The following is a 21,759-nucleotide window of genomic DNA, read 5'->3' as shown; positions in this document are numbered from 1 at the left end:
CCCCTGAATCTACAATCACTTCCTACTCACAGCCGCCCGTCAGTCTCTCTGAGCCAATCAAATCCCACCAAACTGCCCCTGCTAGCTACTACAGCCAATTATATGGGAGCAATGACCATACCCCTGCCCATTTCACCCCTACCCACCTGGGGCAGCTTTCTCCTCCCCCAGAGACATCCTCCTCCTCCTCCATCCCTCGACCGTCTCTCCTTCACCCCACACACTTAGACCCGTCCAACTCGGAGTCGTCCGGTCACTTAGGCCCTCCCTCCGCCGAGTTCTGGTCCGAGGTGGACAGACACGAGTTTGACCAGTACCTCACCACCGGCCGGGCCCGCGGAGAGTCTGTCTATGGTATCAGTGGAGGGTGCAAAGTTCTGGGTGGGCGTAATGGTATCAGCGGCGGTGGTAGTAATATTAGTAGAGATGGTAGTACCGTTGTTATTAGTAGTAGTGGGTGTGAGGAAGGGAGTAGTCCCCTAATATCTGCCCTCTCTGATGCCAGTAGTGCTGTGTATTATAGTGCCTGTATCACTGGCTAGGTGCTCTCACCTACAACATCTCGTCTCATCTCTCTGTACACGCCTCGTACCAAGTCCACCCCTCCCTCGTACCAAGTCCACCCCTCCCTCGTACCACCTCCACCCCTCCCTCGTACCACCTCCACCCCTCCCTCGTACCTCCTGCCTATCCCTTTATACTCCTTGGAATCACCATGGCCTCATCCCAAACATGTTAATGTAATCCAAAGCCCCTTTTGTAGCAGCATCAGTAGTAGTAGTAACTGTAGCAGTAGTGGTAATGTTATGGGGAAGCAGCCCTCTCTCATATTACTGAAAGTAGTTCTGTAGGCTACGCCATAGCGCGCAACATCACCCGCTAGACGCAGCGCTGTAGATAGACATTGGCCCGTTACAGTTTTCAGAGCAGCAGCCTCACAGTCCTGCTCCACAGCTGTCACCAAGTACGGCTTGTAATGTCAGACATCTCAGCATGGGGATGTTGTGAAGGGCATTGTTGCATATTTTGCAGCCAACATTTCTTGGCTCTGGAGGGGCCGGCAATGTGGTTTACACAACACAAATTGGCAGAATTCTTCCTGTGCATGGCTCCCAGACCTGGATGAAACATAGACGACATTCCAGACAATTGGGTGGGTGGGGGGGGGGGGGGGGGGGGGGGGGGGTGTAAGGAAAGAGATGTTTGATTTGCACTAATCTGGATGATGTTACCACTTTAGAAGCTGTCTGAGGCAAGCACATCTCAAGTAGCTCAATTCGTTTGAAATCATTTTCTAAATCTAAAATATCCTAGACATGCTCACTTCATCTGGTAAATCTCAGGATCAGGTTACTTTTCATCTTGATGGGATTTGTGATTTATTTTCTTTTTCTTTTGAGGCAACACGTGGATAAATGGATACAGTATGGATGGATCCTGATGAAAGACCTGAATCAGTTGCAACGTTAGTCTCTGGTCCAAAACCACCAAGACCCAGACGAGATCTCTGGTGTCTCACACAAACTCTCTGGACATTCTGCAGAGCTGGGCCGAGCTTTCAAAAAAGCACCACAGCGCCGAGACCTGTTTTTATTTAAAGAAATCAATAAAAAATAAAATGGGATGGCACCCAAAATATTTCACAACTCCTGGTGGGTCTGTGGTGTTAATTGGCCTGGATCCCGGGGTGACATTTCTCATTGGGATCCTGTTGAATAGTTCCTTCTCTAACATCTAACGCTACTGATAATTCTATTTGAAGTTAATGGGGACAAAGATTGTTTTATGGCAGCAGTTCCGAAATGAGGTCTGGGGACCCCCTGGGGCCCTCACAAAGGACCACTGGAAACCACCGATGTAGGACAAACTTTATCCTATTAACTGAAATGCAATTGGCGAAATACAATTGGTGAGGAAAAAGAAAAGACAAATAGATTAATTTCAGTATTATTACTTTCATTACATTGGCACAATGACTTCAGCTCACTGTCTACTCTCACAGTTAGGCGTGCCCCCCACCTCCAGAACATAGCACTACAACATCAATTAGGACTGTTGTATTTGATATATACCCATTCACTGTATATACACCTACATGTAGCTACAATGCATTTTGTTATTGTTTGTTTATGAAGATAGATTTAAAAATAAAAATAAAAAATGTATATGAAGTAGACCTGATTGTTCTATTTGCACTGGATTTGAAAACGATTAACTGTATATATAGAAGGACCACTATACTTATGAAGATATGTTGTATATTTTTCATATTTCATATTCATATTTTAAATATAGGTGCTCTTTTCTTTTAATATTTTCTTTTTTCATCATATATACGGTCAATAGAGGGAAGTATTGGGACAGTGAACCTCCTTGTCAGTTTAATACAGATTTCACGTGAAATAAAATGAAAAAAGTCAAGAGTCAAAATAGACTGGCATGTCAGCGATTTAATTAACGGTCTTTATTGGGTTTGACTGTCGAACCATTTTTGAAAGTATGACAAAACAGCAAAAAAAAATAATAGAAGATCAACTTTCCACTAAGTGTCCCAGTGCTTTTGACTGTGTAATAAAATGTGAATTTTACGAGTTCATCTGACGAGTTTAAAAAGACTTAAGAGCTCATCTGACATTCCTTTTCCAATTACATCAAACAGGGTTGTGTTTCATCATTAATTCACCAGGAACACAAGCATCGCAGCCGCTGCATGTTGGCCCAGTTTTAAGTCTAGGACTTTTGGTAATAATTATCTCAGAAGAAGAAGAAAAAAAAACATTTTCTCAGCAGTTGTATAACAAGGCAAATTAAAACCAGGATTTCTTTTTCTCTCTCAGAGTGTCATTGTTATACTTATAAAACTGTGTGACAGGAATCTTTTAGTTTTTTGTACTCATGTCTGTAAAGATTCGCTTTTGTGTTTTTTTTCAACTCTTTTTAAGATACTTTAAATAAAGATATTTCTAAGATCACGTGTTTATCTGTTATTCTCTGTTATGCACGGCCAAAAGCCAAAGTGTAGGAGCATGGAGCAATTGGGTGGGGGTGGGTGGTGTGTGGTGAACTACCCAGCGCCCCAAGCTTGGAGAGGGCCCTCAAAGGCTCTGGACTAAAAGGTTTGATTTGGAAGTTCAAAAAAGGGGGGTTTCTTGTGCAGGCTATTGCGCTTTAAGCAAAATTGCCCTTTTATGACAGATTTAAAAAAATAAATTGAATAATAACAGTGCTGCCTCTATTTCCACTCTGGATGTGCCTGGAGATCTGTGTTAAGTCAATGAATTAGTTTGAGTCGCAGATGGGGAGGAAGATACATCATGTGCACAGGGCCCATAATTCCTTGCCCCTGGGTTTAACCATATGGTGTTCGGCTCTGTGGGACCCATTTTCAATGTTTAGAGAAAAAAAAAAAAAACTTTATTGATTAATGTGATCTACCAGAGGTAAATGGCAAATATTAACCATATATGCTGTCTATATTGCTTGTAATTGAGATAAATATCTGTTCAATATTTTTGCATACATTTACATATAATTACATACATTTATTGTTTTAAAATTCCAATAACGTTGTGGGTCCACCAGACCTGTGCACATTGGGTGAGTAACTAATGCCACACAAGGGTTCATGTAATAAAGGGTACAAGAGCAGGCACATTCAAACTATGAAATGCTCTGTGCTGAACAAACAAATACTGGAACAATACTGACAAATTAAAATGAAAGCTAGATTCCACACTCTCGGCTCCACTCCCATAAACATTTATTTATATTAACACCACATGTGACATTTCGCGGACATGCTCTTCTTCATGTTTGTGGGAGCATACCATAGTCACACTATAGTATACGATAAAGTACTATTTAAACAATATTTTTTTTATAGAATAGAAATACTTTATTCATCCCGAGGGAAATTTGGCACTACAAATCGCTCACAGTAAACAGTAAACATTTAGGTAGACAAAAACAAAGTCACGAATAAGAATAAAAATTAAGCCTAAGAATAAAATACGGTCCGGGATATACATTTCCTATGTTATGTATATATTACATTCTAATATAAAATATACAGTAAAAAACATTTTGTTGTGACTCCCACCTCGTCCCAACTCATCGAGTCTAATCAGACGCGATTGGGAGCAGCTGGGTGCACGCGGGGACGGACGCACGCGGAGGGAGAAGCACCGGCAGCATAAAGAGCCCGACAGCCCGTCGTTCAGTGCTTGTTTGTACTGATCACTGGTTAGTTTTACCAAGAAGCCTATTTACAAATCTTAACATTAGCATTCCTCGTGTCTTGGACTAACCCGGTTTTATTAATTTGTTTTTCCCCCAGTGTTTTGTTTCGTCTTTATCTTTTGCTAACCGGCGTTGTCTTCTCCTCTCTCCTTCAAGGATACCCCCCACCATTTACCATTTACGTTAACTATTACCTTAACCTGACCCTTACCTTAACCCTTACATTAACCTAACATTACCATAACCCTTTTTCCTTAAACCTTACCTGTTCCACACGATGTGAAAATCCGCATAAAATATATACCTAGGTAAATGGAATATTGCTCCACTTCTACAAGGGCTATTTGCATATTCTTGGTATCTAGGGACATCTATGGACCTCAGGGAATGTATTCACAGTGTCAGAAATATTGTGTCTATTACTAGGCTTGCTTAAATTGTGATGAAACAAAGGAGAATATGAATTATGATTTTTCTTTGCATCTTTGACAGTGAATAACACCATGATAATAATGACCAAACTTAAAAAACTGCCACTGATGTTGTTCAGTACCCTCTTGAGATCATGGGTACAAAAAAATCGAAGGAAATTAATAAAGGGAAGATGATAAAACCGAAGGTTCTGTAGATACAGTACTGAATTCTCCCATCCGGACCAATGCAATTTGAAATATTATTATAGAATATAGAATAGATGCTTATACATTACCTTATTATAGCCAATTCGCACATTTATATATATATTATCTTTCAAAGGCCCGAGTTCAATTTGGAATTAGTATCACCAGGCGTGCATAAGAACAGATAATGAAATCTACTGTAATCTACTGTACTTTTTTATTTTCCCCACAGTGCAACCGTTTTGAAACTAATTTCAGATCTAATTGTTCCTACATGTTAACAATAGGGAGGAGAAACTAACTGCGTTTCAATATTTGTCAAAAACGTTACCTTTTGTGGCTTATTATCGCGAATCATAACAATTATTGATATGATTCATTCAGAACGCTGAACTTTGAACCACCATAGTATGTGACAGGAAGTGTAGATCGGAAAAATTCCAACGCTGGTCGGCGTTATTTTTTTTCCTAGACGCATTTCTGGCAAGACGCTCTCTGATTGGCCTGTTCCTACACTGGTTAAGCTTAGGCACTCATTCGAAGTTGGTTAAGGTTAGAGTTTGTCTTAGAGCATGGCGATAGAACGCCAGGTAGTTTGCAGGCTGTTCGACGCGGAAATGGGCAAAGACACAGCTTGTCACGCGATTGGGCAAACATGTCAGTGGCCAATCAGAGAGCGTCAGTCAGTGGCCAATCAGAGAGCGTCTGCCAGAAATGCGGCTAGGAAAAAAAATAACGCCGCTGGTTGACAGGTATGAATGCCCTCTACAAAATGGCCGCAAAAAGACAACAATTCCTGGTTCCATGGTTAAAAATTTCCATTTCCGTTCCCGGCTTGGATAGACGATTCCAAATCGAAAACTTAAAACTATATAATGACACTTTTAACCTATTGCTAAACTAACGTATTGATGATAATATACATTCTACATGCTTTTGTGACATGTTAGTGATGTTAATACTTGAAAACGTTTGATTTAAAATCACTCTGAAAAATATGGATCTATGATCATAATGTCATTTTGGGGTCGGTACCGACCCTGAGGGGTGGAACAGGTTACCTTAACCATTACCTTAACCCTTACTTTAACCTAACAATACCTTAACCCTTACCTCAACCTTTACTGTAACCCTTACCTTAACCTAACCATTACCATAACCCTAACCTAAAACAGATATAAAATTGTGAAATAGATTTTCGAAGATGTAGTGATCTACTTTGCAGCTTGGCCATTTAGTGATATAATAATAATAATAATAATAATAATAATAATAATAATAATAATAATAATAATAATAATAATAATAATAATAATAATAATAATAATAATAATGCAGGACCTGCTCAGAGGTCTTTAATTGGCATGCAATTATCCTCAACACACACACACACACACACACACACACACACACACACACACACACACACACACACACACACACACACACACACACCGGAACACACACGCATGCATTGTCTCTGTAGGATCGCCGATGCGATTCGTCTCTGCGATTAACCCATCCCGTCGTCCTTCCCCCCCAAGGGCAGCCGGGAGCAGATAGGGCGTCAACGTGAGCCGCGCCAGGGGACCAATCCAAGTGCTCCTGCCCGTCTTCGTCAAGGACGCCACAGCGTTAGCGATCTGTTGTTGTGCATGTTTTTCCATTGGGTTTATCTTATCGGGGGGGAAACCCTTGCGAGCACGGGGAGAACATGCAAACTCCACACAGAAAGGCCTGGGAGATACCCCACCTGGGTACCTGGCAGCATGGAAACCTGGACCTTCTTGCTGTGAGGCGACAGTGTTAACCACTACACCCCTGAACCCTAGCACCAGGGAAGAGTTGAGTTTGGGTTGAGATGCAGAGGTTCTACTTAGCACCAGGGAAGAGTTGAGTTTGGGTTGAGATGCAGAGGTTCTACTTAGCACCAGGGAAGAGTTTGGGTTGAGATGCAGAGGTTCTACTTAGCACCAGAGAAGAGTTGAGTTTGGGTTGAGATGCAGAGGTTCTACTTAGCACCAGAGAAGAGTTGAGTCTGGGTTGAGATGTAGTGAACGAGTGTGGCCCCTCCCCACAACAAATACTGCCAAGGTGCCCTCGAGCAAGGCACCAATCCCTTAACTGCTCCAGTGGAGCTGCATGCCGAGTGGCCAATCAGAACTAGTGTAACATGTCTCCCCCTTTTGTCTTCGGCTGCGGGGTGAAGGGTACATTTGGTTCACAATTTGAATCAAGGATTGGGCCTTTAATCAAGAATTTGTTCTTAGTCAACTAACTGGCGCGTTTATATAAGAAGTTATTTACGAGTGAACCACAAAATGGAGCAGCGACGTGTGCGTATCTGTTTCATGGTAGCGTCACACTCTCACATGGTTGATTGGCCAGCATTCTCGTCTAAATCTCTGCCGAATTGTTTAAACTTTGACGCCCCACTGACAGAAAATTGCAATGGGATCTCAGCCATATTTCTCCGGATCTTCAGAAGAAAAGAGGAGAAGAAGAGGAGAGGAGGAGGAGGAGGAGGAGGAGGAGGAGAGAGAAGAAGAGAGAAGGAAAGACAATCGTCTCTGTGTTGTCGGACCTTTTAATCCTCCCCGAGTCTTGTTCTGGTGTGTGTGTGTGTGTGTGTGTGTGTGTGTGTGTGTGTGTGTGTGTGTGTGTGTGTGTGTGGTGTTCTGGTTCAGTTCTCTTGGGTTGTGATCCTATGTTAAATGAGTTTGGCTCGTCCCGGGGTATTTCCCCCCCCCCCCCCCCCCAAAACCGCTGACTGACTACAAAGAAAACATTTTGAACAAGGAAAAAATTGTTCTCTCTCTCTCTTTCTCTCTTTCTCTCTCTCTCTCTCTCTCTCTCTCTCCTCTCTCTCTCTCTCTCTCTCTCTCTCTCTCTCTCTCTCTCTCTCTCTCTCTCTCTCTCTCTCTCTCTCTCTCTCTCTCTCTCTCTCTGTGTCTTAAATGTACTGTAATCTTTTTTGTTCTCTTTCTCAACCATTTCTCCATTGCTCCATTGCTCCATTGCTCGCTTCTTCTTTCTTTCTTTCTTTCTTTCTTTCTTTCTTTCTTTCTTTCTTTCTTTCTTTCTTTCTTTCTTTCTTTCTTTCTTTCTTTCTTTCTTTCTTTCTTTCTTTCTTTCTTTCTTTCTTTCTTTCTTTCTTTCCCTCCCTCTACCTATCTCTCTCCTTCCCCCATTCCCCATCTACTCCTTCCTCTCTACTCTCTTTATCTTATCTGTCTGTTTCGCTCTCCCTCTCTCTCCACTTTCTTTCTCTCTCTCTCTTTCTTTCTCCAATTCCCCTCTCCATCTCTCTCCCCTATCCATCTCTCTCTTTCTCCCACTCTACATCTCTCTATTTCACTCTTTATCTCTCCCTCCCCCTCTTCATCACCCCCCCCCCCCCTCACCCCCTCTCTCTCTCTCCCATCTCTCCCTCCCCACCCCCACCTCTCTCTCTCAGTCTACAGACAGTATTTTATTATTATTTCCATGAGGTTTTAAATTATCTTTTGGTTGGAGAACAAAAGGCGTTGCACTTCTCACTGGCTGCTAGAAGAACAACTGGGTTTGCGTGCGGCATGGAATGTTTGGTGTCATACACATATTTGACGTGTGTATGTATGTGTGTGTGTGTGTGCGTGTGTGCGTGCGAGCGTGTGTGTGTCTGTCTAACGAACACGCCTTTTTAAACGATCTATTTCGTAGTGATATTCACAACACTTATTCTATTCCAGATGGAACTACAGCTCTGGATCCCTTCAGGACGTCCTTACTCTCCATCGTCAATAAAGACCCACCTTTAAAACAAAAAAGAAAAAGAAATTGAATAAAAACTAGACTAAGCTCTCGGTTCCCACCCTGACTTATCACCTCTCTTTATTTTTATCAAATCTTTTTTTATTTTCCTTTTTTCAAAACAAACAAAACACAATACAATAATACAATAATGGGCGGCTAGGTGGTGCAGTGGGCAAGGCGCTCACCACTAATGCAGGAGACGCTGGGTTCGAGCCCAGCTCTCCACATTGCTTCAGCTTGGCTGGTCGTTCATACTAATACATTTGGCAGTATTAGGGGGTGGGAAGCTGATGGGTGGGGATCGGACGTTGTGGACAGCGACTCCTACAAGTCGGTTGGTGCCCCTGCGCAGTAGAATCAGGAAGCGACAGGGGCGGCGTGCCCTCCAAACGCAGACCTCCGACGCTGAAAGATCGCGCTGTGCAGGTGAAAAGATGCGACGGCTGCTACCTCGAGTACCGGAGGGGACTCGTGCAATGGATGGCTTCGTCCACATTAGAGCCGGCTTGTGGGAGGCATGGCCTAACAGCGTTCGAGACAGGGGAGGGTAGAACTGGACGATACGAAATTGGGATGGGAGAAAAATTGAAAATGGGAGAAAAAGTAGATAAAAAAAAACAATAATACAATAATACATAAAGACACAACAAGACAATACTTCAATAATATTAACACATTGACGGCCACAGGTATTAGACGGACCCACTCTATAAGGCCAGCTTATCATAATAAGGTTTCATTGTGCATGAGGCTGTTTGTAGAGCTAAATCTATACTTTATATTATTGCTATCTGTCCATTCTCATTGTCAATTGACACTATAAACCAGGGGTAGGCAATTAAGTTTGGCAGAGGGCAACATTTTTCCAAGCCATTGTATTATAAAACCAGAGACAAGCGCCTCTCTCTTATTGGTCTATCTTACATTACGCGCAACCAATGCGTCTATCTGACAGCCCTTTCTGTGGAGCGCACTGGACTATTGAGAAACAATAGGAATTTTCTATTGGTTCTCCCAGTCCATGTGACCATTTCTAGCATTTCCATTGGCTATAGTGACAGCCATAGATATTATGATAAATGGATAGATACAGCGGATTAGATGCAGTCCAGGGAAAACAACCAATCTAGATATTTCAAGATTCTATGCTTTACATCCGCGCATTCTCTGAGAGATGCACAAAATTTTGAGATGACAATCGATTCCGATACAATAAAGCAAGTCTTTATCACAAACAAATCCAAAGACATTTAATGTTTTACAAAACATGTCTAGTGTTGCGCCCGGCTTTAGAGGGTTAAAAGCCTAATTGTATTTTTTATTTAGTCAATAAATGTCTCTGTAATTCCTTATATACCTAATGTAGCGCATCTTCTTGAAGCAGATTCAGCTTTTTTTGCTCTGATTTGACTTCAGTTTAATTGCATTGTTACTGTTCACATGTGTGGTGCCGTCACAGTCATATAAAGTAAAGATAAAGTTTGAATGACTTACTGAATTGGTGTTTTAATTTCACACCACACATGTGGTGTGGCTTGTTTGTTATTTCAGCACCAGGCGCTGTCCACCGACTTTTTTCATGTTGAGCAAGCGCTACATTGCACCTCGCTGCCTATACCTGTTATTCACTCTCAACATGGATAAAACAAAGTATAATAAGCATTCTTTAGGTGGTGGTAGTTTTTCTATTTGGACATTATAGCTAACATATAGCCTAGCCTAGTTGGTCTGATAATTTTTATTTTTTTTAATTTATTTTTTTATTTATTTTATATAATCTGAGGGGCGAGATATTATTGCTGGCGGGCCGCGGGCCGCCTATTGCCGACCTGTAAACCGTCCCTTCAAAATGGCTTAAATTAATAATTTTTTCATCAATACGTTCCCATTTTATAGCCTCGTGAATATAAGTGTTATATGGGATTGGTCTATATCAGGGGTGGCCAACCAGTCAGAGACTAAGAGCCACAAAAATTACTGTGGTACCACAAAGAGCCACACCATATACCAGCGTTTCTCAACCTTTTTTTTCAGTCACGGCACCCTTCATGTGTTTATAGGTCTCACCCTCTGGCCTCTGAAGTTGCTAATGTCTTTTTTATTTGGGCCTCACAGGGTTAAAAGTACCCTGTGAGACCCACGGTTGCAAAATTACAAAATCACTTTTAGCCATTTAAAAAAATAATGTTTATTTAAAAAATGTTAAAGGGGAACTGTTTTACTATTTCTTTCACTATTTGGGCACTTTTACACAATTCCTGTGAGTCTATGGAACACCTAGTTTTTTTTTTTTTTTTTAAATGCATTGTTTTGTATTTCTAATCAAGTATTAAAAACCGCATTTTTCTAACTCAAGATCTTAAGCCGTTTTGAGGCTGGGCTCCAACCACTGTGTGGCCTGGTGCCAACTGCCACATCAACTGCCACATTATTATGCAGCTGAGAAATCTCTGACATCACAGATATGCACATTTTCAGATGACTCAGTTCAGTGAGGGTGAATATTGTGAGAGGAGAATTGGAAGAATGTGCCAATATGAGAATTAGAGACATAGATCCTATTAATATAAGTCCACATAGCTAAGAAACAATGGTAAACACTGAAAAAGGCCATTCATAAGATAGTTCCCCTTTAAGCACATGTATAGTCAATTGGTCCTGTTGTTCAGCCTCACAATGCTATTTGATAGTAAATGTGTTTATATGTCCCACCCTCTGGCCTCTGAAGTTGCTAATGTCTTTTTAATTTGGGCCTCACAGGGTTAACCTCTTAAGCCCAAGATATACAGTAAAAGTGTATATTTTCAGCATTACGTTTGTTTACCAATTATTTTAACTGTTATTAGTGAAATATAAGATTATAGAAATCTCAGGGCATTGAGTCGGAAACCGGCGCATATTGACAGGAGGAAGTGGCACATCCAAAAGTGAGTGTAGTCTTTTGAAGGAAGAGACTCAGGGCTTTAAAATTTAGAAAAACTACCCTACCCAGCTCACACCAGCCCCTGTCAATCATCTGACTTCTGAATTTACTTTTTAATTTCACTTTTTTTTGGGATTATCTCCCACAAACCTGAACGTTATTGCCATAAAACGGAACGCAGTTAGTTTCTCTACCTTTCTGTGAACGTCTTGCAAAAAACGGTGTTGCAATATGATGAAAAATGGTGGAGAAATTTACATTATAAAAAAGATGGCAGAATTCAGTACTGTATCTACAAAACCTTCTGTTTAATCATCTTCCCTTTATTCATTTGCTTAGATTTTTCAGGTCTGGTCAATTTTAGCATGGTGTTATTCACAGTCAAAGATAATTCTTTTTTAAATAGAATTGATATTCTCCTTTGGTTCATTACAATTTACTCAAGCCTAGTAACAGACACACTATTTCTGACACTGATCCATATATGTCCCTAGATTCAGATACCAAGAACATGCAAATGGTCCATTTAAAAATTTTTTGTAAATGTTTATTCTACGTCCTTGTGGAATGAGTGACATAAAAAAAAAAAAAAAAAAAAAGGAAAAAAAAAAAATCGTTTTAAAATATTTTTTTTAATTTTTTTTTATGGATGGAAGAGCCGCACATTGATGGGCAAAGAGCCGCATGCGGCTCGCGAGCCGCGGGTTGGCCACCCCTGGTCTATATGCTATATTTCCTGCAAAACGAGATAAAGGGTGCTAAGCTAATAACGTTAAATCGAATGGCGTTTCGGCCCTACATGTCAGGATCCGTTTGCCCAGGCTGGTCCCATTCCTCCTCCAGCTCCCCAGCCTGGCCACATTCCCCCTCCAGTCCAGAGAGCTTGACCTGCAGCCCCCTCTAGTGGAGTTTTCCCACTACTCCCCCTACTGTTAATAGCATTCCATATGTGTATCCTCCAAATGTCTTTAATGTTTAATGTATTCTTGTCTATGTTGCCCACTCTGTTTCCCGGTCTGGTCTAGTGTGTTGTCTCTTGTATTTGTATGTATTGTTGTTATTCAGTCCTGTCATGTTATATATTGATGTCATTGTTTGTCTACCTGTGTGACTGTCCGGGTGTGTCTTGTTAGTAATTAGTCTCCCTATATATTCTGTCCTTTCCTGTTACTCCCCTGTCGGTTCGTTATCTTGTCATATCTTTGTTATCCTGCTCTCCACGTTTGTACCCTGTATATCGGGTTTTCATATTATGTTCTGTCCCAGCCCTGCTGAGGTTTTCTTTCGTGATTTGTAGTTTAAGCCTTGTGAAAGAACAAGTGAAGCCTTTTGTCAACTACACCCCGTTGTGTCCTGCCTGTCTCTCTTCCTCGTTCCTGTGATTGCTATTGGGTCCACACCAACACCGAATCATCACACTACAGAAGCTAGAGCTAAAAATCAAAATGCATATTGTCGGTATCATGGTCCACCATGAATGCATGAAAGGGGGGGGGACGACGACGACGACGTCGTTTATGATTATTGATTACCAATAACGGCATTAGCCTCAGTAGCCGTATTCGCTGATCGGCTGGTTGGATATGAGAGCAAGGCCAGATTGGGCTGTAATTTACGTGAAAAAGCTCTTACCGTGGGCCGGTTGGACTGCAAAAAGAATGTCCCAGTTATCGATTGCCATCTGGTAGATCGATATGTCCATTGGCTGATGATATATTCCTTTACTGCACACTGAATTCAGTGCCCCAAAACGTATTCCATGCTACATGCTACACGCATAGCTTCAGCCTAACAGGAAAGTCCATTCAAGATAAAAAAATTAAAAAAACACCCTTCTGCCACAGGGAACACTGCATTATCGAGACAGCCCCCCTACGAGGATCTGGCCGGTAATGCACTTTTCCGAATTCCAAGAGTAGAGTAAATCTGCAGTGCGGCTCGGTGACATTGAGTAGGTTATTAAAATGGAATAAAAGCCAAAACAACCTAGCCACCACGGATATGTCTGTGGTTGGCCCTCAACCGTTGGATCCGAAACACGGACATGTCCGTGGTTGGCCGGGAGTGTGTTAACTACAACAACGATAACAAAAATAATAATAAATACAGAGACAAAATAAAAACAACACAAACACCACAAAAGACATTAGACATTTCCACCCCCCCACCCCCGGACCACCGGACCCCCCAGAACCAGTGGCGTCGTGTGGGTAAAATAACAGAGGATGCCAGAGGATTTCTCCTTCCCTCGCTCTCTCTTTCCCTCTCTTTCTGAATATTACACACACACAACACAAATTTATATACACACACACACATTGGTTGCCTGCAGGAGGTCTGGTTTGATTATGAATCAGAGAGAGAGAGAGAGAGAGAGAGAGAGAGAGAGAGAGAGAGAGAGAGAGAGAGAGAGAGAGAGAGAGAGAGAGAGGAGAGAGGTTTAGGTTCATTTAGGTTCTAGGTTGAAATTAATGAATGGCCTGATGTCGCCGTCGGAGCGTTTCAGCGTCTTGCAAGATATTGCTGACATGGCAGAACATACATATATACAGTAGCCTATGGCTGCGGTTACACCTTTCGTATCATTTCGTATTGTTTTCTTATACGTATCGCCGCGTATCGCCGCGACGTCATGCGCCTCGAGTCACACTTTCGTTTTTTTTCCGTTTTTGTCAGCCGAGCACACTGATGTAGTACACTGCCAAAGCAGTAGGTGGCAGTAGGTGGCAAACATGAAGGCAATTTCAACCAATCAGAACGAATGTGCCAATACACTTCCTGGTGGAAGCTCCAGCAAAGAAAATGTCAATAAGGCAGGCGCCTATGCCGCGCCACCATTTTTTTTTTTTTACTCAATGCAGCAATAATTTTTCAGCAAAGCCTAATAAAAGTGCAATAAACAAAACGGATACATTCACTGTGTGTTCTGCCTGTCATTTGTTGATGAAACAAAACTAACATCAACACAAGTGACCACCAAGAGCGGATAGTTTAGTCTAAAAAACGATCGGTAGCATTGTTAGCTGCATGCTAACGTCAATGGAGTATGCCATTATAACAATATAGCATTGTGGCTAGAAGCTAACGTTAGCTCACGCTACTTAGCCAGCACAAACTGATGATATCGCGAGCTATCAGTAGTTAGATAACATTAGAGACAACGCTGTGTGTATTAAACAAAGGTGAATAGATGACTGGGCCATTTTGTTTAATGCTTGTTAAGTTGAAAGAGGAACTCTGAGCTAACAGGGTCTGAATCCTGATAGCTCACGTTAGCCAGCTGCTCATGCAATCGGTAATGCTAGCAGAATGAATGGATGTAAACTTTATTTAACATATTGCATATGGGTACAATACAATACGGCTCAATACAAACAATTGTTAAGGGAATGCAGACTGTTGTAGCTTGGACTGGGGTCCTTATAACAATAACTTGACAACACATGGTAGCTGAAGCTATTTGGGACACGGAGCTCTGTCCCAAACACACACACTGTTGTCACCGGAAGGGCACGCAGATGGTATCTACTGCGCATGGGCGTTTTCGCAACAACTGCTCCGTGCTGACTACACGCTGTTGTCGAAGCGTTTTTTTTGCGTATCTCCAAACGCAAACACAATTTTGCGTTTCAGCCGTATCCACAAAAAAACGCCAAAAAACGCATTTCTGTGTAGATAGGACATCAAACGTTGTCAAAAACGTATAAAAAAACGCCAGGAATACACTAGTCTAACCATAGCCTATGGCTCGGCCCATCAAACACAAGCTGACCATGTTTGTACAGTATGACTCACACATATACATATAACATATACAGTAGTATGGCTCCACACAGTGGAAGTCGAGGAGGAGACATGAATAGAATTGATCAACTGGCTAACGCTAGTAGCCTCTGGCTAACGCCAGTTAGCCGTTCAGCTAACGCTAAACTACAATGTCTAACTAACTAACGTGACTCTGCAACACCAGTTCCATTAGTGAGGAAATGGGGGGGGGGGGGTATATTGACGACGCTTACAACAGGTTCAAAGATAACTTCACATTTATTGGCAATTTGTTTCTTTATATCGCTTCCTCCAGCCAGGTTCAAACTGTGTTGTTGACAAAATGCCATCATGGTGTGGTCAGCTACGGAGCATCAGAACGCTCAAACTCAAACTCAAACTCAAACGCGCTCTCTCTCTCTCTCTCTCTCTCTCTCTCTCTCTCTCTCTCTCTCTCTCTCTCTCTCTCTCTCTCTCTCTCTCTCTCTCTCTCTCTCTCTCTCTCTGTTCAATGATTTAAAGTGGCCAAACGTTACAATATAAATACTAACTGGTAGGGATGCCCCGATCACGTTTTTTGCCACGATACCGATCACCGATCGTCGTGAGCCATATCGGCCGATACCGATCCGATACCGATCGTTTTTGATTAAAAAGAAATTAAAAATTATTTTATATAAAGTTTTTTTTTTAATAAAATATATATATTATATAATTAGACTTGTACTTGTATTATCTGCGAGACATCGCCACCACGCAACAAGTCAAAATGCTCGCTATCTGCAAACAGCTCCACTGTCTGTGTGTACTCTAGTAGCCCTAGCTCCAAAAAGGATTCTCCGGCGCTGCAGCGGGACCCTATTGCCTTGGTAACGTTATGCTTTGGTCATTTCACATTCAGCAAGCCCTCAGCTCGAATACGCATTCAATCAATGTTATAAGACATTGATATCAGGAGCTATCTGTAGCTACTGCTAGCCGGCTAGATGACGTTAAGACAACTATTTAGTTCAATCGGACATTTCGTTTTGAACCGTGAACTAACGTCAGCTAACGCAAGCTAACGGAGATATCAACATGGGCTACTAGACTTCCTGGGGCATTTGTTGATATCCGGAGCTATCAGTAGCTAGCCGGCTAAATACCGTTAGACAATGCCTACTAAAAGTGAATAGTTGACTGGGTAATTTTGTTTAAACAGTAACGATAGCTAGGTAGCTAACGTTAGCTCAGGTCGAATGCACTATCTAGACTCAGCAGAGGAGGTCCGCCTCCTCTGTGTTTACAAACTCTACACGGGTACGGGCGGGGCTAGGGAGGAGGAGCAGTTTGCAGGTCCTGTGCGTCTGAGACAAGCGAGTGAGATATCCACTTGATCAGTTTCCGCGATCGCCGAATATGACTAATTATCGGAATTCCCCGATCGCATATTTATACTGATTATCGGCCGATAACGATCGGTGGCCGATCGATCTGGGCATCCCTACTAACTGGATAGTTGATGATAAACATTTAATTTCATTATCTGAAATATTATAAAATCATTAAGTCTGCTATAAGCCATTATCCCTTTGTGTGTGATTATTATTGTCTCACAGTAGTGTGTATATACATTGTGTGTGTGTGTTTTTAGCTAAAGTGGATAGAAAACACACTACTATGCAAAAGTCTTCTTAGGCACCCAAGAGTTTTTATATAAATTACTTACAGTAGATTATTTTATTTTTAATAATAATATAAGCTGCATATAAGGAATACAAGCAAATCCTCTGTCATACCATAAAATTGTATCATTATTTTGCATCGTGTTGAATCGCATCGTATCGGCCCGAATCGCATTATGTTGAATCAAATCGTATCGAATCGTATCGTATCTCAACAGGGGGTGAATCGTATCGCATCGCCCGGTGCTTCAAATGTATCGTTAATGTATCGTATCGTTGGCACCGTATCAAGATGCGCATCGCATCGGCCTCAGTGATGGAGATGCACATCACTAACACACACACACACACACACACACACACACACACACACACACACACACACACAGCGGCATCACTTATGAAAAGTTATTAGGTTATTAGGTACTCACCATTGTTGCAGCTGACGCACTTGGTCCAAATTTAGTAAAGTAAAGCAACTCGTCCACAAAGTTCTCCAAGTCCTGTGGGTATTCAGGTATTCTCCTAAACTTTTCTGCAGCTGAGCGAATTTCAGGTCTCCTCAATGAATTAATCCGAGAGAGGAATCCGAATTTCAATCAATCAAACAATGCTGTTTGTTTAGACATTAAGACTCACATAACGTTAGCTAGCTATCTCCGGGGTCCCCTTCTAATTCCTCCAGCCTAAATCGTATTGTTGTTTTGATTCTAACGTGGCCGCGAGGCATGTATAATTTCCCCAACGCAGTTTCACTTCTGCGTTTGGTTTACGCGGCCGCGAGGCCGAGGCGATGACGTCGTCACGTTTAACTTTTAATGTGATTTGATTGGTCAATCGGTGGAAACTTTCTGGACTGGCCCGCCTCCAGGGTGGCAAATTTGAAGACGCTAGACTACTTGGCAGCCAGACGGCCCGTGTTACATTAACCCAACCCCTTTATTAACCTCGAATCTTATTGGCTAATAATTGGTTGTGGAGTCCAAATGTTCTCTATTCAGCCTGAGCTGCAGTGAGCACAGAGTGACTGCCAGCCTGAGTCTGACAGAGTGTTAGAGAGAGTGAGAATGGCGAAGAGGGAGACAATTCTAAAAAAAAATATTATAACACAGATTAAAAATTATGATTTTTTAATAATTATTGTAAACTATATAAAAACATTTACTTAATTTTTTAATTTTTTTTTACTGTTCATATTTTACTGTTCATATTTTTGGGGAAGCTTGGCTTCCCTTGGCTGCCATGAATATTCACCACTGCCCAGGACCAACACCCCAACCCCACTCCGCTGCTATATGGTGGTCTTAACCTTCTCAGCCGCTGTGACCCACAGCTCAATGCTGGCCTGTCCCACTCCAATTACACGTGCAGTAGAGATTTCCATATAAATTACATCCAGTAGTGTCAGAGACCAATTAATCATTGTGAGTTTCTCAGGTTCCTTCCACCTCATGGCTATCAGCTTCTTGTCTGCAGTAACGCCCGCCAGAATGATTATCTTTTGTTGTATGGATGCTGGTAGTAATGATATATCGTTTAGAAGTAGTGTTGCTGCCATAAGTGGGATTGGTAGGTTACATATGTTTGAAAGTTTAGTTGTTATTGATTTCTAAAAACGAGCTACTGGTGGACAATCCCAAAACATGTCTAAACACGTTTCGCAATTATGCCACATCAATGTGGAACGCCCTACCCACAGCCGTACACATTTTTGCATCCCTACCCACCTTCAAAAGCACTCTCAAAGAGCACCTACGGGAGAATGCAATTAGAAACGGCCCCCATAAGGTAAGTTACCATCTATTAGCTTACACCTAGCCATTTCGAAAAGAGTACGTCCTTCCCTCTCTGCCACCCCGTTCTGGTGCGGGGAGTAAGGACATGACGTCTTGTGTCTTATCTTGTTCCTTCTTAACAGTGATTGGAACTCTCTATTTGTGAACTTGGTTCCGTTGTCGGACCTCAAGCATCTTATGTTGCCATAAGGGGCTACATCTGCAAGGAATTTCTCCGTGGCCTGGAGTGTGTCACTCTTTGCTTTGAGAAAGTAAACAAACACTGCCCCTGTACACACATCTGTAAAAGACTGTACATATTTAAAGCCACCTATGGACTCGTTGCTTACTGGACCGGCTACATCTGTGTTAACTAGCTCAAGTGGTACCTTTACTTTTTCTGTGGGATGTCTGTTCCTCGATTGAGTGAACTTCCCCTTTATGCACACTTCACATTCTTTGTTCGGTCTATGCTTTTCACCGTTAATGTGCATGCCTTCTGTCACTGCTTGCAGTTTCAGTAAATCCTCGTAATTACAATGACCCATGATCTCATGCCATGTCTGGATATCATGACTGACAGTCACATTACACATATCGTTATTATTACACTCTGTTTGTAGATAATACATTCTCTTGTACACCTCTATGTTAAATCGCGTACCGTCAGGCTCTACAATAACATCTTTACCTTCATTGAAGAACACTTTGGCACCGTTTGCAGTAGCAGATTTGACAGAGAATAGTTCTTGTGGGAACGAGGGTATGTAGAGAGCGTTCATTAACGTCACTGTACACCGGCGCCCCTCACTGTCTATGAGGCATACCTGTGCGTCTCCTCTCCCCTGTGCCAACCCGAATGTGCGCTTCCCGTCTGCCAGCTCCATGCTGTGTCTCTCCGGCTCGAAGGTGTTCAAAGGTCAAAGTTCTTGAATTGGTTCCTGTCGTTGATGATGTGGGACGACGCACCTGTGTCCACGATCAGTCCCTTCCTTTGGACCTGCTGCTGCTGCGTTGACTGGGTGACGTACGTTGTCTGCGCCCCAAAGATGAAGTCCTCTCGTCCCGCTGCTCTCCGGGCGTCGTCTTGACTCGTCTCACGTCCACCGTTGTCGCCATCTTGTCCACAGCCGCCATCTTGTCCATGCACGTACCGAGCGCTCTGGTCGCATTTCTTTCTACACACTTTGTCTGTGTGCCCCGTGCTCTTACAGAAGCTACACCAAACAGTCTTTGTGCAGTTATCTTTCCGGTGCCCCTTTTCTCCGCATCGCCAACACGCCAGCTCCGTCGGGGGTCTGGTCTTCTCTCTCGGTGCCGCCCGGGCCTTCAGCACCCTCTCTCCCACCTCCGCGGCGACTGGGTGTGTGTCTTCTGAGGCCTAAAAGTTTCGCAACTTGGCCTTGAACTCCCCCAGCGACATGTCCGCTGAACCGTGTGTCACCAGTAGTGTGAACGGTTTGTACAGCTCCGGTAGTCCTCTCATAACCATCGCCATCATTAGTCCGTCGCTCGGTGCTTCTGCTGCACTCTTAAACGCCGTAATGATCTGCTCAGCCCTGATGACGTATTCGGTCACAGTCTCTGTGTGCGCTTTCTTCAGCGCGGTCAGTGTTATGTAGAGGGATACGATTCGGGGTCTTCCCCTTCCGATATAGTGTTCTCTCAACACTTTCAGGCTCTCTCGGCCTTTGTCCTTAGTGTCGCGGAATATCAGCCCCAAGCTTGTGTCGTCTAGCAGTGGTGCTAACTCGCAGTATGCGTCGGCATATATGGGTGTCCAGGGCTTGCGCGGCCGCCGTTACTTCTCCCGTGGGGGCCATCAAGATCGTTGTCTTCAGTCCCACTCCGTGCATACAGCACAATATTCGCTCTTCCCAGAGCTCATAGTCCTCTGCTCTTCCGTTGAACGAGGGCCATTTGCTCCTTCCTTTGGTCGCCATCCTCTTTTGATGGTAGGCGTAGCTTTAGCTCCCGTTAGCCTAGCCTTAGCCACGCGGTGCTCCCGGTGCTAAACTGGCCTATACTTCAGCTAAACTTGCTACCCTTATTATTTCGCTCCTGCGTGATCTGGGCCCATAACCTGTTGACAGAGTCACCTATGGAGCGACAATAATTTGGCCATGACAACAAGGTTTCTCTCTTTAGCCTTTGGCGTGGTTTATTATTCACATTGCACACATCAGTACACAAGACCTTCTCCTTGTGAGAGGCGACGGAGGAAGAGACAGAGGGGGAGGTAACATCTCCTTTTATACCTCTTACCTGGCGTCAGCTTCAATAGCTACGCCTATAGCGCCCTCTTGTGGAAACAGTTAAGCAGTTACATGCAATCATACATAACTTCAACAGAGATAAAGAGAGAAAGACAGACAGAAAGACATACAGGGATTTGTGTCTACATGTGGTTTAGGGTGTAAGAGGCGGAAAGAGATTCACATACAGAACGAGAGATGGAGAGAGAGAAAGGGGAAGAGTGGGGTTTTCCCCTCTCTCGCTGTCTGTCTGTCCGTCTGTCTGTCTCTCTCTCTCTCTCTCTCTCTCTCTCTCTCTCTCTCTCTCTCTCTCTCTCTTTCTCTCTCTCTCTCTCTCTCCCTCTCTCTCTCCCCCAGTAGTATTTTATTGGTCACATGTGGTTGGATGTTAGCTGGGTCTATGAAACAGCTCTCAACCACACTCCCCCTAGAGAATTACCACAACTACTAGTGCTGGGTGACTGTGTGTGTGTATATGTGTGTGTGTGTGTGTGTGTGTGTGTGTGTGTGTGTGTGTGTGTGTGTGTGCACATGCATGTGAACTGCCACTCTAAATCTAACTCCAGTGTTCAACATGAATAAACAACTTGTATTACATGCATGTACATAATAAGCTTGTTCTTGTCCACTGTTTGTGTGTGTGTGTTTGAGCATCGCACACATGTTGTCTGTCTGTCTGTCTGTCTGTCTGTCTGTCTGTCTGTCTGTCTGTCTGTCTGTCTG

General features: G+C 42.9%; 1 protein-coding gene across 1 annotated transcript; it reads left to right on the top strand.

Annotated features, from left to right (window-relative positions):
- Positions 1–2: 2 nt before the first annotated feature.
- On the top strand, positions 3–1,125 carry LOC311243988 (transcription factor Sox-18-like; the record flags this gene model as incomplete). The annotated part of the gene is made up of 1 exon (XM_084333396.1): positions 3–1,125. A coding segment is annotated over one exon (540 nt), but the record flags the coding sequence as incomplete, so codon positions are not given.
- Positions 1,126–21,759: the final 20,634 nt, after the last annotated feature.

Source organism: Notolepis coatsorum, assembly GCF_963971535.1.
Source record: "Notolepis coatsorum genome assembly, chromosome: 17".
NCBI classification, from domain to species: domain Eukaryota; kingdom Metazoa; phylum Chordata; class Actinopteri; order Aulopiformes; family Paralepididae; genus Notolepis; species Notolepis coatsorum.
Note: the sequence above shows the minus strand (reverse complement) of the source record. Positions and strands in the feature narration are given on the sequence as shown.